Genomic DNA, 17629 nt, shown 5'->3' on the forward strand with positions numbered 1-17629 from the left:
AGATGTTTTGTTTAAAGCTCACTGCATGGGAACTCAGCCATGCAGTGCCACAGTAGTGCCTTAATGCTTGAGTATCTGGTTCTGTAAATGCTCAGAATAATCTGGACAAGTACTTTCTCATGAAAAGGCTTTTCATTTACTAGTTCAGCATTTCTTCCACTCACAGGGGATGGGGTAGGCTTCCTACATGAAGCAGGAAAAGCACCTCCAGACAGCAACACAGATGCCTGAAAAATCCAGGATAAAAGCAGCCCTGGTTCAGCACCATTTCCTGCTCCACCAGGACAAGAAATAAAAGCCCAGGTACCTGATTTGAGGAGGGCAAAAGGGAAGGAAGCGGGCACTCTTCCCTCTGCCTGACTCTAAAAACAAGCCATTCTGTTTCAGCTGAAATCATGAGCACTACCACAACTACTCTTCTAGGCATAGCACACCAAGAGCCAGCATCTGAAGCACAAATTCATCTTCCTACACACTTAATCTTGGCTGCAGGGCTGTTTTTGATGCTTGAAACAGGAACTTAGCATTATTGAGGACTCTAGGTTTGGCTAAGCTGCACATTTAAGTTCAGAACCTTTATTTTCTACAGAGAAAGGGAAAACTCATCCTACTTTCCTAGAAATAATTAGTAGTCTTAGAGCTCAATACTTCCCAAATTTTATAAGATAAGTGCACCTATCACTTATGCACGCCATTCCTCTGCTTGAAGAAGGAAACAGTCAGCTTTTCTTCTCTCAACAAATAGGGTTTCCATGAAGCAAATACCTTTGCATGAAAAGCAAGTTCCATTTGACACCATTAGCCCCTCAAAGCCTTAAAACCAATCAACAAGCTTCTGAATTGCCAGTCCTGGATTCAGGATGAGACAAGCCAGATTTCTGATGAAGTGACACAATGAGAATCCACATCAGTTTATTTTATAAGTAAATTAGAAGAGTGACAATTCCCCCTCTTTACCTAGCAGGATTGAACCCTTCACTGCAGAACTCAGCTACTAACCATATACAGGAGAAGAGGCAAAAAGGATGGAGAGATGCTGCAATTCAAGTTAAAACATTTAGAGTAGTTCCTTTTTTCCACTGCCATCCCATCTCACATCAGGGTAGACAGCTCCAGGCCTGAACCAAATAAAAGAGTTCTTTGTAAAAATCCATACTGTACAGCTCACATAACACAGTACTTCCCATAGTGTTCTGGCTCCAGACTTCAGCTCAGCAACCTTTTCCGTGAGTAAGTCCTGCTGAGGGAACGTTTCCTGGAAGCCATGCTGTGGAATGGAGACAGCTCCTGATTGCTAATAACTTCAAGGTCATCAGATTCCTCACCTACAAAATACAAAGATGAAATTAAAGCCACAGTTTATTAAAACTCACTTCCCAGTGACTCCAAGAAAACCAACACTAACAGGATCAGCATGCTGCACTTCTTGTTAAGCTACTCTTATTCATTGCTAATACCTCACCCTCCTCAATTTCCCAGCTCACACAAAGTTCATTGGAAGCATGCAAGATAGACATGGCACACAGCAATGGCAAATACACCCACACACTTTCTGCACAAAGAACAACCCAAAGAACAGTCCCTAGCACAGCCTGCTTTAGTTCTCACTTAGTTGTAGGCACGCAGAGCACACACCCAGCCCTTCCTTACAGGGCAAGAGGTTACCTTGGGCACACTTTCTCCGAGATGGCGGCGTCTGTCCCTTACACAGCAGTGGAGACTGTGTCAGTGCCAGGAGGCTGCTGGCACAGAGAGCGCTCTTCACTGGAGGGGTGGCACCTGGAGAAGCACAGTGACAAACTGCAGCAAACTGACAGCTCAAGAGTGCTTTCAGTTAAGTCTCAAATACAGCCCTTGTTCTGCCTTGAAGCTTCCATCAGCACAATACTTCGTATTTATCCCCAGCATAGTCTCAGCTAGCACAGTGCATTTCTGCCACCAAAAGATGTCTGCAATAGCTCTTGAAGGATTTAGCTTAGTAAGCACTCCACTTTTACTAAACGTATCACTGCTCACAGCTCAAGTGTCCTGAATGAAAAATCACCATTACAGCCAGTCTGTAAACGCAAAAATAAGGTTTGTAGGTACAGATGGTCCTTTTACAGAACCAACTCAAGGTTAAGCACTGCTGTTATTTCATATCCTGAATATGGTCTAACATTGCTTGCAAGTTCACTCTTTTTTCTTGATGATACCTGTTGTAACACATAAGACACTGCCCTCCATGAACAAAACTTTTCTTCTAAGAGATAAGATGCTGAAATCTGGCACTTCAGGGCACGCAATGATTATAAAACACTATCTGCCATGGTCCTCTGTAAAGCTGAAGGTTGTTCTAGAAAACAAATACTGTTTTAGAAGTATTTGAAATTCATAGGGCCTTGCTCAAAGAGACAGCTTTATCGAGGTCAGACATAAAGTAAAAGCAGAGACCTTGCTTAAACTTCAATGCCTGATACAATATCACTGCTACAAAGGTTTCTGATACACGCTTTCAACAGCTACACTGCCACAGGTCCACGGGAGAACTGGAGCACCAATAAATATCAACATCATGCAACATCAACCCACAAGGTGCTGATCTACACTGAAGAAGCCAAGGCTTTAGACTTGAGACAGCCATATTCACTGCTGGATAGAAACATGGCAGAAACAGCCAAGAACATCCACATAAACTCAAATCTGCTGCCCAGTCTAATTTTCAAAACAAACAGCAGTGTAGTGCTGCCAGTCCCTCAAGTCATGGTTTGCATTCCATCCTGAGCACTGCAGTTACCTTACAGCATCTTTTTTTTCCCTGTTTGAGTTTTCATTATTTGCTCCTAAAGATAGCATTTGGTTGTAACAGGGATCCTCCCTTAAACAAAACCAAATTCTTAATATTTCAATTATTCCAGCCTCCTGCTCTTCCCTATTTGTAGCCTCTTAATTATTACTCCACTGATTAAATACTCACACATGATGACAATAGCAGAACCTCACATCTGATCTGCCTCTCCACATAATTAGCTTACATTCCATTTGCAACCCACTCTCCCCTTTCATCTCAGTCTCCCTCAGTTAGTCAGACAGAACAGTTGTCTTTTTTTTTCCCCCCCCACTCTGAATTTCAGTAGTGTCACTTATTCCACTTGATTACCTGACAAAGGGAAGACATCATCATCCCCTATGCAAATGTGCTGCACAGGAGTTAGAAGCAAACACGCTCTGGGCTTCTCAGGAAGTACTGAGTCTGTCCTTGCTTTGTTTCTGTTGCCCTCTTCTGGGGAAAAGGCACCGAGAACCATGTTGCACTTATCAGTGCAAGCTCTTTTGGCCTCATGATTCTCCCTTTCTGGTGATAGATATGTAAAGACCCGCTTACGAGATGTCAAGCCAGAAGCCCCCATGGCAGATCTCTCTTCATCTCTGGGTTCCATGTCATTAGGAGACACTTGATCCTGGAGCCTGTAAATTCCCTCCAGTTCAAACTCTCCAAAGCCACATGTTACTTTGCTACTGCAGTTCTCCAAGTCCTTCAGTTTTCCTTCTCTGCTTGTTGCCACTGCTTCATCTGCATTTTTCTCACTTTGACTACAGCTACTGTTAGCAGTGCTGCTTGCTGCTCTCTTTCTCCGAGGCCAGTCCTTAATAGCATCAGGAGTAGTCTTCCCCTTCAGCTTTGGAGGAGTCAAGGGAACTTCTGCTTCCAAGGGGGATGGGGAGGTGGTGTTAGAAGCACAGCTTGTTGGGGTGTATGACTGACATATGTAGGTCTGTCCTCCACCCTTCCCAGGTGTACCGTGGAAAGAGCGAAAGCAGGAGGGTGAAACACAGGCAGCTGCTAGTTTTCCTGGGTGTTTACTACACCAGGTCATAGCCAGATCACCAAAAGGGCTTTCCCCTCCCTTGGGTTTGCTAACGTTTGCTTCAGATTGAACATCTAATGCTGAGCAAGAACCAATTTTCTTAAAGCGAAGTTTGGGCAGGCCTGAAGCTTGCATTTCAAGCTCAACTTCGTAAGTTGTTGAGCTCTCAGAAGGCTGCTGGCTGTGAATTTTAGGAGTTGAGAATTTGGCTGGAAGCTCTGGATTTCCCATCCGTGCTGCAGCCTCCCGTTGCCTCCTGTCTGCAGTACACCGTAACGAATAGGCAGGAGCTGACTTAGGCAGGGGAGGTGAGGTATTCTGGGCAGATCTGGAGTGTCTCTTAAGACTTGGTGCCTTTCGCCCTGTACATTCTTTTTTCTGCAGAGCTTTTGGTTCCAATTCATCAATGCTTGTTTGAGAACTGCTTAGGAAGGATTCACTGGTGCTTACACTGGAGTTGCCCTCCTTACTTGATTGCTGAGATGGAATGTGAGCATTCAGCATGTGTTCTCCAGCAGACAGCTCTGGAGAGGAATGCTTTTTCAAGTTTTCTGAGTCCTTCCTTGGAGAAGAGCTTTGAGCCATTGCATCCATTTGTTTATTCTCCACTACATGGGTATTTTCAGAAATTTGGGATTTACAGAACTGGAGGCTTCCTAAGCAAGAATCACCACCATTATTGTGATGACCATCCTTACTTTTGGAAGGTGTTTCACACACATGTGCTTGGCTCTCTCCTCCAGAATTTGGTTCACCTTTGACCTGCTTGGAAGTGTTAAGTGGGGACTCCAGCAAAATGCCACTGACACCTGGAGATTTTAAAAGAGATTTTTCTGGCACATTAAATTCCCTGTCAGACTCCTTAGCCTCTGTGTGGGAAGGAGAGCTGATTGGTAAAGCATTTGTAGCTTTTTCAGAGAGAGGAGAACTGAAGGGAGTTTCCAGTTTCATGGTGAGCTGAGACATTTCTACATCACTCAGTGGGCTGGTTGAGAGTTTTGAACCTGAATGTTCAGCTTTCCTGGGAGTACTTTCCATTGCTTGAGATGCTGATTCCGGCTGCATCTCAATTTCACTTGGAAGGATTTGCCTCCGAGCACCAACTGGAGACACTGATTTTGAGATAGATCTCAAGGAATGTCTTGGAGTTTGTAGTTCTGCAAAAATGCTTTTCTGGGTGGCAGGTAGGGAAGCAGCAGCTGGAGTTGAGTCTTGCAGAGGTAATAAAGGATTCACAGTGCTCAGTATCTGATTGTGTTCTGGCATCTGTAAACCAGTATCTTTGTAGGGAGAGAAAAGTTTTTCTGCTGGAGAACAGTCCTTAGTTACTTGCAGTAAGCAAGTCCTTTTGCCTTCTGTTAACACAGATGGTGATGTCATCCTTTGTACAGGATGAGAGAAGTACTTTCCCAAACACTTAGCTGCAGTCTGCTTAGCAGCTGGACTTCTGCTGGGAGTCTTCTCCACCTTTTGTGGTGTCCTGTGAAGAATGCGAGGTGATCTCCTCAGCGGTTTGCTGGCAGAATTCAGCAGTTTCTGTGCAGATTTATGAGGTGTTTTTCTAGGAGTCTACAGAAGAGGAAAAAAAAGAATCAAGCTTGTTCTGCTCCAGTACTGTTATTTATCCCTCTAAACCTTGAGAGGTAAATAAGTAAACCATTTTGTTAGACTTGCAGAAACACTAAGTTTAAGACATCTAAATCTCACTAAACATTAATAGAATAAACGGATTGAAGAAAAAGTAGCAAGTGTTTGTCTCTACCTGACAGGTAGTCAGCTCCTCTACATTCAAGGAATCCTTTCTTGTTCTCCTCCTTCCAGGTGAATGCTTCACTGAAGGACTACATGCATCAATGACTGCACCAAAGAAAAATCTCTTGGGAGTTGGACACCCAGAATGCAGCCTAACACCTAGAAAGTACAATGGAATGATACAATTCAACTAAAATGCCACAAACAATTGTCTCAATCACTTCAAAGTGTATGCATCTCACAGCCCTAGCAGGTTTTTTTTGCTTGACGTTTAAGATTCAATAGAATTATTTCCCAATCTAATAATCATCCATAGAAAGAGTGCTCTAAAGGAAAAAAAACCTAGATAGCTCAGCTTCTTTTTCTGTTTATAGCCCATAGCATCAGAAGAATTTGGTTCATGACTAAGGATCCTAGTAGGTATAAAGAACTAAATGTCACTATTTATAACTGATAATCCTACAGAGAAAGCCTGCAACGATGCCATCAGTCATTGCTTTATGCTGCCAGAAGAGACTGAAGGTAGCTTTAGGATTTCTGTCCTGTATTTTACAGGGATTTCACTGCATTTAAGGAATGCAGACTGACAATCAGTGATATTCTGTTAGACAGGCCTGACTAGTTTCTTAAGTTGGCAGTATATTATTCATTGTAGAAAAAACTGCCATTCCATCCTCCAAATTCAGATTCTCAATTCAAATATTACCAGGGATTAATCCTGCCTAAAGACGACATTACATAATAGCTCTTAGCTCCTCACAGTCTGTTGTAGAGCCAAATCAAATCAAACTTAGAGGTATCCAGGTCAGCTTTTCAGAGCAGCAATATAAGCCTACTCAAATTCCACTTGGTACCTGCTACATCCTGCTGAGTACAGCTCTCTTCTTCTTGTCCCCAGCGGACTTGCTGTGAATTCTGTGAGCTGGACTGCGCAGCAGAATAGAAAACACCAGAGTGGGTCCTATTCAAAGTCAGCTGTCTGATGCGAGGACTTCTTCTTAAACCTGCTTCTGAAATGCAATGATATCACAGACTGAGCCTCCTTTGTCCTTCAATGATGGGGACATCTTTAGGAACAGATCACAGTGGAAAAAAACACACTCTAAGCAGCAGCTTTTGTACGCTTAACATCTCACATACTGAGGCATTTGTGTGAAAAAATTCAGCTTTCAGGGGCTTTGGAATGCTAATGCATGCAAGCCTCCTTCCAAATCACAGCACTCTGTCCTCTAAGTCATGATTACCTTCCTCCCCCTCCAGCAATTACACGAGAAGGAATACTAGAAAATCCATATTTGATTCAAGTAGCATCCAGGTTACAAAACTAGTTCTCCTGTCTCTTCTTACTAGAGATTTACTTTCCTATTTATCCAACTATACTCTTTCTTCTTCCTTCTTGCACATAAGAAACAGCAGCAGCCAGTTTTTTTGCAGAACACTTGCTTGTTACAACAGAAATCAGAGCATTATTAGGGCCCAGCCTGGCCCTATCCACTTGATATCCATCCTTTAGATAACTGGGGATGTTGTGCTCCACCAGTAGTATACTAATGTTTTATTGACTATTTGTGCATTATCTAAGTTGTAGCCCATGGGATGAACATGCTTTGAGTGCTTTTAATAAACAAAAAAAAGAAATTAGTGCTTACCACTTATGACTTTTTCTGGAGACTCTTCTACAACACCAGTCTCACAGCCTGGATCAGACGACCTTGAAAAACAGTGTTGGATTCATCACACCATTCACATTTACAAAAACAGAACTTACCATGAAAACTGAAAAGCAGTACCATATTCTACAGCAATATACTGCTCTGTGGGGTACTCTGAGCAATTAGTATGAATTTTACCTTCTATTAAGCTATGGTCTTTCTGTATTAGAAATAACAGTTTTAAATGGAAGTAAACAGAAGTTTTAGCCTGAATTGCACAGATTCCAGCACAGGCCTTTTCTCTGGAAGTCCTTAAAGCAGAAACTAAACCTAAACAGCACCTTGCTGCAGGAATTAAAAGTACTTGGACACACACAATGAAACAAGCAGATTTTCTCTACAGCCATACAATAGGACATGCCTCCACCGATTCTCTTTGCTACCTTAGGTGAAAACAACACTGACCACAGAAAGGAGAGCTGGTTCTTGTCCTCATAGCCATTAATTAAACATCCAGCACTTACTGAAGAAATTAAGAGCTTACTCACCGGCCTTTAATCTGCTTATGCAGTAGTCTCCTAGAGACCTGTTTATGTAGTGGTGTTTCTGCAACTTTCTTGGTCAGTAACTTGTGATGATCTTGAAAACAAAAGTAAATAAATTGAAGCAATGGATACAATAGCACACAATTATAAAGCAGTTAGAACAAATAGTTTCACATGGGCTTCAGCTTAAGAATGACTGCCAACACAGAATCATTATGTATCAGCCTCCCAGCATTCACAAGCTATAATCATAGATATAGATACTGGACTCTGAAATATATCTCCTACTCCTTCAGTATTATTTATTTATAGTACTGACTTTGATGTGACAGACGTAATAAGCCTACTGAGGTAACTTCATTCCTCATCCTTCACTCACACATCATTTCTGTAACTATTTTTAACATTTCATTTGAGAGGTGTATCAACTTTTAACTAAAGTAGGTTTCTGTTTCAAAACCACCCTATTCACTATATAATAACAACTGTGATCCAAAATGTTTTCTCCTTTACTGAAAACAATGCACAAATTAGTTATCAATGCAGCTCTTATAGCTGTTCTACACCTGCAAGCCACATCCTACCTTTAGCCCCTTCATCAGTGCACTTGTATCTTAAGCCTTCCACAGCAGATACTGACTGACTTCTGGGCATTTTCTTCATAGTTCTTTTTGATGGTGAACGTATCCCTTCATTGAAGAGGTTCCTCCTTACCTTTGTAACTTCTGTGCAAGGAGAGAAAGCGAGAAATTAAAAAGGAAAAAAAGACATTTCAATTAGGGCACTAGAAATGGGATCAGATACCAGTGTAGGAATAAACCACAAAAGTTATGCACATTTGTTGTTGTTTTTTTTTTGTCTTGAGATGGAATAGTTGTTATCAGAATATGTCCTTCTCTAAATCTATCTTGGACTTCCTACAAGAATCAAAGAAGAACTGAGACATTTTCTTTTCAGGACATGATACAAGTTTGCTGTGTGTAGCACGCAAAACAACTATTTTTTTCACTCTCAATTTTTTTTTTTGCAGAATTCAGTAAAACTTCTTTCAGAATTCCAGCATGCTTCAGCAGGATTGCATCACAGCTCACTGAAATTTACAAAGATGATGTGCTGAAGACGCACCTTTCCATGGAAAAGCTAGAAGTCAATATACCTTGCACTGCTTCTTTCTGCAGCAAAGGCATTGGTTGGGATTTCTCAGTAGCAAGGTGAGAACGTGAGCTCTCCTAGAAATAAAAAAGTAATAATTAAATTAGACTCACCAGTAGGTCTTATACCAGTAGTTCTTATATGCCTACTGAGTTACAGAGCAAGATTTTTTTTTTTTTTTTTTTTTTTTTTGCATTTGTGTCACTTCACAGCACTGCTACACCCCGGCATGAGCAACCCACCCACAGTGCTTCTGGGAGACTTTTACCTTTCTGATGAGATTCTTGTCTATCTTGGGAATCTCAATCTGACGCAAATTCTGTGATGCTTCTGTCATGCTCCTGTGTCTGGCTAATACATTATTCCTTTAGAAGTTACACAAAGATCCAGTTAAAATAAGATCAGAAATGGAGTTATCAATCTAATTGACAATTAAACACCAGTTTGACTCTAGAGATAGAAAATCTTAACCTGAACTCAGACTGCAAATTCTCTGTGGTAGTACCTCTCTTACATTACAACCCAGAGGTCATCTGCAATATAAATAGCTGTAACTAACTTTAAGGTTGGTATTAAAACTCATTTCATAGTTTGAAGAAATGAACACAGGATCCCCACCACAGAGGTCCACAGCAAATCTCAGTCTTAACTTCAGTGATACAGAGTCACTTTGTGCATACTGGAACATCATCTTCCTCTTACAGAAGACTCACAAACTCTATTCGTGCATAGAACAGACATGCAGAACCCCCCGAATTCACACTTAGCAGTAACAATAAGCAATTAACATGAAAAATAGGAGTCCTTTATAGGAGTCTCAGAGTTCTCAGCAAGCGTGAGCTCACCCTAACTAGCTATTCAGCAACAGAAATCAGAATGATTGAGCTATAGTTTAGATAGCTCCACCAACACAGGTCAGATCACAACCAGCTGGCTCCCTTATTTGGGATTATTACTTTCTCTTTTGGGCAGATCGAGTGCGCAGTTCCTCCAGCTGATCACTCTCACTGCGTAGGCAAACAGCAGTGGGAGTTAGGACAGATGATAAAGATGGTGGAAGGCCTGGAGATTTGCTATCCACAGTCATTGAATCATCACTGAAGAAGTCTGAAGGCAGGACAGAAGCCAGCTTTGAAGGTATTTGTGTACCCAGACTGTAGTAAAGATCTCCAAGGGTCTTTGGTATAGAATTCATATACCTAGAACATCAGAGAACCCACATCAAATACAATCACCAACAAAACAGTCAACGCTACAGTCCCAAGGCTTGAACAAAACCTTTGTTTTTAAGCATCAGTTAAAAAACTGAAAATATTATTAGTTTATTTGCTTATTAGCTACATTTAGCAGCAAACAATAGTCTAAATCCTCAACCTTACAACAATGCACCGAATCAAATCTGTACATTGCTGTTCTCTCAAAAAAAGTATGCAACAAAACCCACAGTCCCCAGTAACACTCAAGGCACCCCAAAGAACTTACAATTCTAGTATTTCCTCTAGGAACTTGGTAAGGTACCCTGGGTCTTCAGTCAGACATAAAATGCGCAGCATATCTGTCATCTGGAAGAGAACATCAGGTGGGAAAAAGGATTAAGGTATAACAATTGTCAACACTACATTTTTAGCAAGGAACATAGAATGTCACAATAGATTCAGGGGAAAATTACAAGTTCTGGGTCTATATTCCTGGTCTCTAAAGTATACTTGCCTCTTCTAACAGTTGCTCCATTTCATCAGCATTGTTTTGTAGTGATGGACACTGAAGACACAACTCAAGCCGCAAAAACACCTGAAGTCGACACCTTAGAAAAGAAGCAGTCATTTACTGCCCAGTTTCCTGGTGGAAACAGGGTATTCACTCCAAAACAACTGCTCATACAGCAGTAAGGTCTGGACAGCATAATTTGGTTAGCACTTCTTTTGGCAGCAGGAGAGATGCCACATTTTACGTTTGGGCTGCAATGCTTATCATATAACATACGTATATTTGCATTTAATGTTTCTATTTCACCAACGTAAGTATTTTTACTTGCACAAAAGAGCTACCACTGAGAAGTGCTAACCAACTCCACTGCATCTCAGGAGTTAAAGTAAGTAGGGTGTCTCATACTCTCTGACTTTGGTTTCCTTCTCTGAACCGTGCTGTTGTCTGAGCAACTTGCTTGTCTTGAGGAGATGGTTTCTGACTTTTTCCACACAGGCAACCTACAGATACACAAAATTAGAGCAAAAACTTCAAGTGAGTTGCTTGTATACAGGACAGGTACTTCTCACCCCTCCCTTCTCCCAGTCTTTTTAGAACAGCTTAATTTGTTTTCCTCCTTCAAGGAAGGAATTCTCTCTTGCTTCCGGTAGTAAAGTCACAATGCAAGATGTAGAAAAACATACAGCCTAACAACAAAAGGCACAGGACTGCTTGCAGCTTCAGGCCTTCACTACCTATGGATCTGTCTCTCAAAGTACTTGCTTTGACTAGAGACAATCTTACCAATTTTAGCTTAACCCAGCTACAATCCAGAACACAGCTCAAATACTTTTGACTATTTCTCTCCCTTGGAGAATTAATCTGCCTAGATTAACCATGAAAAGCAAAAACAGACACGATATTTTAAAAGTTGTCTTCTAAGAATGTTCTTTTTTTGAAAACATTGTCTTTAAATGAAATTAAAATTCAGATGGAGGTCAATGTAAAGGAAAAAAATCTGTTTCAATGTGTTACACAGAGATGTAAACTAATATCTGAAATGGATTATCCTATGTTCTTTACTCATAGTTTTTACTACTGATTCAGCACAAATAGAACAACTTGTTTGTGGTTTTCACCAAGTGTGCATTTAAATAACTTAAGTTGAAGGAAAATAGTTTTAAAAACCTTGCTGTTTCATACTCAAACTAGTAACAGCTCTGCTCACATGTTCTTGCCTACCTCTTTCTCTTTGGTATCCTGTATTTTCAAGAACCTTTTAATGGCCATGATCATATTCTGTGCACATACAGATGAAAGAACTTCCTCAGCAACCACCTTTTGATAGCTCGTAATTAAATGAGACTGCAGCTCCTCTTCAGTTTTCAAGTCTGAAAGGGAAATGGTCCAAGTCAACCAAATATCAGCTTATCACACATCACTGGTAGAAAAAAAATAAACCAACTCATTTCAGCTGAAGAACAGAATACAAGTTATAATGCAAATATGCATGCAAGACCACAGAACACTAACAGAAGTGGTCTTAAGTCCAGAAAAAATAGGAAGTTAAGATCCAAGCATTTCACCAAGCTTCTAGGCTACTGTAATGTCTCACTGCTCATCACACCAGCCACAGACAGCTGCAAGGAAAAGCCTTAGCCCACATCAGAATGAAGGATAAGTCAGTACACACCTACTGATGTTTTAAGTGCCTTTTCCTTTCCTTCCAACTTCTCATCCAATCTTTTTGCTGAAAGCTTCTGTGGAACCTTCTCACTCACTGTTGGCATACCATCAGGTTGAAACTTCTGTGCTTTTACATTCAACCTTGCTACATTGAGCATCTGCAAGGATCTGGACATGGTCTTCATCTTCTGCCTGACCGGAGTTCGAGGAACCCCTCCTGTAACACCATAAAAAGGGAATTTCAGATACACTGGGTGGGGTAGGAACATCAAGTTAGAACAACATAGAATTCTGTATTGCAGTCAAGCAAGGTAAGTAACCATTAGTTAAGAAAACACTCTAGAAGGTTTTTATTTCCCCATAAAATAGATGTACAAGCAGCATAGGAGGCAGTAAGTTCTTAAAGTCAAAAGCAGACGAAGGCTTTTGCTCTGCTTATAAAGTAGAATCAGACGCTGTATATATAGGAAAGAAATCTTGAGCTGACTTAAGTATACATCAGATGAGTTTATATGCACCTTTGGTTTGTATATTAAAAAGCAATGAAACTCTTATTTGAAACTTCTCCAGTTTCAAATAAAGTAGAGGTGTTCCAACATTCAGAAGTTGAAGTGGTCCCTGTTCCAAGAACCAGTGAAACTGCAGAGCTCTGCACTCTGCTCTCTTAACAGTTTTGTCAGTCACTGAGTACCCTGCATTTAGGAGTCATTTGGATTGTTCTAAACAATAATACTGATACATAAGTTACACTGTCTTTAAAATGGAGAAAAAGCCTAAAGCATGCCACTACTCATCAGTAGTACTCATCCTGAGTACTGATCATTAGGGTTTATGCAATAAGGTTTCTCTATCATCTTTCATTGATAAAATACACATAATCCCACACTATACATACGTCTTTTTTTATTATTTCCTGCTCCAGCAGATATTTCCCTTGATTTTCTTTGGTACAGCTCAGATAGACTTTCTGAAAGTTCCGCTTCAGATTGGTCTTCATCATCCTTCACATTAGTACATGGAACCTGTAGGAGTCTACAGACAAGGACAAGTCAATACAGGTATGAAAAGCAGTGGAGAAGAAAGCATACTACTTGTTCTTACTCCACAGGACCTGTTTTTCCTACATCCAAGCAGTAGGAAAACACAATTCTATACCACAAGCAACACGTCAGTATTCTTCCAAAGCCTGTTCCTAAAAGCCTTACTTAAGAAACACTGAGGAAAAACAAAAAGCAATCTTAAAAGAACTGCACCAAAGTGAGAAGAAGCATAGCATTGTTTCAGAAAAGTACCTGAATGAATCCATCAGATCTGAGCTCGCTCCACAAGCATTTGAAGAAGAATACCACGCTTCAAGCACTGAAGAATGCCAGCCCCCTGTACTGGACAGCTCTCGTTGGACCCACTCTGGCATAGGAGTTTCTTCTGAATAAAGAAATAAATATATCAGAACAAAGCTTTAAATGAATTGGTAGAAAGCTTGGCCTTCACAAAGACTAAGGTAGCAGTTCCCAAAGCTCTGCTCATGGAGGGGCAGTTTACTTGCCAGGCTTAGAGACCCATAAGATCCACAACACCACAAAACAGGTGAGCCAAATGCAGTTATCTTGAAAGCACTCGTAAAGATTTGACTGGCCAGGGATGATCCATATGACAATTTTTAGGAACCCTCATCATAAAAACCTGCACCCAAGCATGCGCAGCTGTGCTTTATCCATAAGCCAATAAAAACTAACACTGTCAATAAAAGTACATCAGGGCAGACTTCTGCATAATACAGCCTGAGCCACAAAATGAACAAGCCCCAAGAAATGAGACTCCTCACTAAGGAACTCATAAGCACCAGAGTCTTCCACCCCAAATCAGATCTAGAGATGAACAAAAGACTTGCTTTGCATTTCCTAACACCTACCTGTATCAACCACAGAGTCTTCCACTGCCATGTCTATTTCACTCAACACACTGTGTACAACATCTGGGAGATGCAAAGCATCATCCTGGGAAGAGGTCTCTACTACAGCTCCCTCAAGGTTGCATCGCTGAACTTCAGCTGTCTTTTCAGTACAGAACAGAGTGAGGACAGCAGTACTCTCAGAAAGCGGTGATAAAACAGCAGTGCAGGGGCACGAAGATTTAGTTTGAGACACTTCAGCAATCTACATTAAAAAAGAAAAAGTATTTACATTTTCTAGAAATACACAGAGACTTAATTAGATGGATGTTCTGAATTTAGCTCCAAGTGACCAATTTGCTGCATAACAAATACCACTGCTATTGTCTTTAATGATATTATGTGTGAGACTGTCACCTTTCCTGCCACAGTTCATTTAAAACTAGCTACTAGCTTATGGCAAAGAGAAAGATTTACCATGTGCAGTTCTTTCATCACTAGATTCCGTAACAGCTGATAGAACCAGTTCTGCTCTGTGCATTCAGTCTCAGAGCTTCTCAGTATCCAGCTCTCTGTGAGAAAGCTGACAGCCTGCATCCAGTTCCAGCTCATCATGCTGCCTTTCAGGATGATGTTGAGTGGACAATGCAGTTGTCTTTGGCTCATGGCTAGAGGTTCCAGAATCACAGCACAGCTTTCCTTCTTTCCTTCTGTGTAAGGGTAAAAGAAAGTATAAGTCTAGAGCAGTACAAAATGTATTTCTCACCTACATGAAGAGAACTTCAATGCAAGAAAAACAAACTGCAACATCAGACAGCTCTACAGTGAGTTCCCTCCAGCTTCTCTCATGAAAGAGTGCGGAAAGGGCCTGCTAAAGAAAGAGCAGATGTACACAACATGTTTCTTTAAAGCTAATCTGTTTCTTCTCACAGGCCTTTCAATTAATTTCTTTAGTTCAACTATATTGAAGGAACTGAACTAAGTATGTAAAAAAGAGTGCACACACCTCTACAGTGTGCGCCCAGCAAAGAGCTCAGACTCCTAAGCTTTCCCAAAATTTGAGTACAAAGAGAGCACACCAGGAATACAGACCAAAAGCTCTCATATCAAAGCAATTAGAGCACCTCAATAACTTTGTTAATAAAAAACCAGGTCTTTAAATACCTGAAGTTTCTGCCATACATACTCTTCATAAGGGAAGCTGAAAGAAATCTACATCACAGACCAATTATTACGTCTTAAAAAAAGAAGAAAGATTACCAGGCATGCTGAGAAATAATGTCCCTTCTTGTTGGGGGAACACTGCACGAAATACAGAGGGCTTCGAAAACAAACTGTTCAAGGCTGAGTCCGATGGCAGAAGTGTTGTCCATGGCACAGTCTGTGGCACTGGGGAACCCGAGTCTCTGAGAAAGACATCAGCAACGTCTGCCCTGTGGTGACTCGGACATTGCACTAAGGTTTCAGATGGCAAAATGGTGCCTCCTACTTGCTGGAGCAGTTGGAGCATTATCCAGTATCCATCGTGATCTGGGGATTTAATCAGCTGAAATGAAGACACAGAAAGGCCTTAAGTTAACGCTGCCCAAAGAGGCAGTGGATATTCCACCCCTAGAAGGCTGGGCTCTGAGCACCTGATTGAGCTGTTTACTGCAGAAGAATTGGACTAGATCTTTAAACGACCCTTCTGATTCTATGATTCTAATTCTAGTAGTGAGATTACATCTATCCAACCAACCAGCAAGGACTGCACTGCATCACTTTAGAAGAACCAGCATAAGAATTCTACACACAGTATCTCAATGCAGCATCTTCCAAGTATTTTCAGTGACTTTACTTTTCTCGGGAAGGTAACAAAGATAAAACTGCCACTGAATTAAGGTGTAACCAATATTTTCAAGTGTGGGCTTTTTAATTTAGTATTAAGGTACTCGAACTGTTGGGCTGCCATTCCGGATACCCGTAACTTCCACCCAACTCCAAGCACGAAACAGCCCATCAATAAACTGCCGATAGAGCTCAGCCTCCACAGGGATCATCGCTCCTCGTTTTCAGCCTCGTGCAGAACAGAATCACTCAGCAGTAAGCGAAGACCCTTCACACCTCCCCCACTCAAAGATCACAACCGAGAACAACGGGAGGACGGCACACAAACCCCTATCGGCACCGCAACGCAGAGCCGCGCTCCCTTCACTCCTCACCTGCGAGCTCTCGGCGGTGTCCACCCAGTACAGCGTGATCCTCTGCTCGGCCAGCAGCTCGCGAACGCTGCGGGGCAGCAGCTTCTCGGCCACCTCCTGCAGCGCGGGGGGCTCCGCGGGGACCGCGCCGCCTCCGGACACGAACCGCCGCAGCTCCCGGCCGGAGCGGGGACACGGCGAGAAGAGGAACACGGCGTTCACGAAGCCGTCGCTCGGGGAAAGCTCCCCGCCGTCCCCGCCGCTCCCGCGGGGCGCTTTGGCAGGGGACGCGATTTCGGGGCGGTCCCACTGGAAATCGAGGAGCGTTTCCTTCAGGCCGCTGTGCGTGAGGGCGAGGCGGGTCGCCGGGCCGGGCAGCGCGGCGGAGGAGCCCCGAGCTCCCAGCCGCTCCGCCAGCTCCTCCTCGAAACGCGCCCAGGCCCGGGGTGCCGGAGGACGGAAGCCGCCGCCCCGCGAGGCCCCGCCGCGACCCCCGAGGGAGTCGAAGAAGCGGTAGGCCCAGCGCAGGCGGGGCAGGCCGAAGCGGCAGCACAGGTGATTGAGGAGGCGCAGGGCGCACAGCTGCAGCCGCTCCCGCCGCCCCGGGCTGGCGGCGTCCAACAAGAACACGGCGCTAGGTGAGCACGCCATGGCGGGCCGCCCGCCCGCAGCGCCTTACGGAGCTGCCATCCCTACGCGCCCACCGCCGCCATCATCTTCTCCAACCGCTCGCGCGCTCTCACCGCGCGCTCTCATTGGCCGCCCCTCGAGCCCGCCCCCTCCGCTCCTCGCTTAATCATTGGACCGCTGGCGCAGCGTAGGGGGTGGGGACGCGCTTGCGCGGTGAGCCGCCCGCTCTGTGCGCCACCAGGTGAGGGCGGAGCGGAAGAGCGGAGCGAGAGCGGCCGTTGGAGAGGAGTTCTCCGCCCAATGGCCACCGGCCTTTCGCAGCGGGGTGGAGCGTGGCGTTCCATTGCCCAGTGCCCGTGACGCACTAAGGGAGGGCGGGGCCAGCGGTGCGAGCGAGCTGATTGGTCGCTGCTGCAAATTTAAAATTTAAAGGCGGGAGGGAGCGCGTGAACGTGACGTCACTGTTGTCACCTCCTCTCGGGCAGATTTGGGTGCGGACGCCTCGGGGGGCGGTGGGAGCTTCGCGCTGCCCGCTCTGTATAACAGCGCCTGTTATAAAGCAACAGAAGCGGTCGGCTGAGGGGAAAAAAACAGAAACCTCGGGTTC

The 17629-nt window shown here is 43.3% G+C and overlaps 1 protein-coding gene across 1 annotated transcript; it reads right to left on the reverse strand.

Moving 5' to 3' along the window:
• Positions 1 to 47: 47 nt before the first annotated feature.
• On the reverse strand, positions 48 to 17138 carry TICRR (TOPBP1 interacting checkpoint and replication regulator). Its single transcript, XM_031587724.2, has 22 exons — positions 16414 to 17138; positions 15473 to 15758; positions 14690 to 14922; positions 14234 to 14477; positions 13614 to 13746; positions 13217 to 13353; positions 12329 to 12538; positions 11878 to 12026; positions 11062 to 11156; positions 10660 to 10753; positions 10432 to 10511; positions 9906 to 10148; positions 9218 to 9314; positions 8954 to 9026; positions 8382 to 8522; positions 7801 to 7891; positions 7250 to 7311; positions 6455 to 6610; positions 5611 to 5759; positions 3140 to 5417; positions 1666 to 1779; positions 48 to 1325 (listed from the first exon to the last, which is right to left on the reverse strand). Exons 1-22 carry the CDS (start codon positions 17041 to 17043, stop codon positions 1207 to 1209), a joined length of 5814 nt encoding a protein of 1937 aa, XP_031443584.2. The 5' UTR covers positions 17044 to 17138; the 3' UTR covers positions 48 to 1206.
• Positions 17139 to 17629: the final 491 nt, after the last annotated feature.

The sequence above is a fragment of the Phasianus colchicus genome, chromosome 12 (assembly GCF_987193195.1).
Source record: "Phasianus colchicus chromosome 12, bPhaCol1.hap1.1, whole genome shotgun sequence".
Lineage (NCBI taxonomy): Eukaryota > Metazoa > Chordata > Aves > Galliformes > Phasianidae > Phasianus > Phasianus colchicus.

Excerpts from the sequence above, each read along its gene's own strand:
- TICRR (XM_031587724.2), bottom strand. The coding sequence starts at position 17,043 with ATGGCGTGCTCACCTAGCGCCGTGTTCTTGTTGGACGCCGCCAGCCCG. Across the intron at positions 14,478-14,689 it reads TGATGAAAGAACTGCACATG|ATTGCTGAAGTGTCTCAAAC; the intron begins GTAAATCTTTCT and ends TTTTTAATGTAG. Across the intron at positions 10,512-10,659 it reads TGGAGCAACTGTTAGAAGAG|ATGACAGATATGCTGCGCAT; the intron begins GCAAGTATACTT and ends GTTCTCTTCCAG.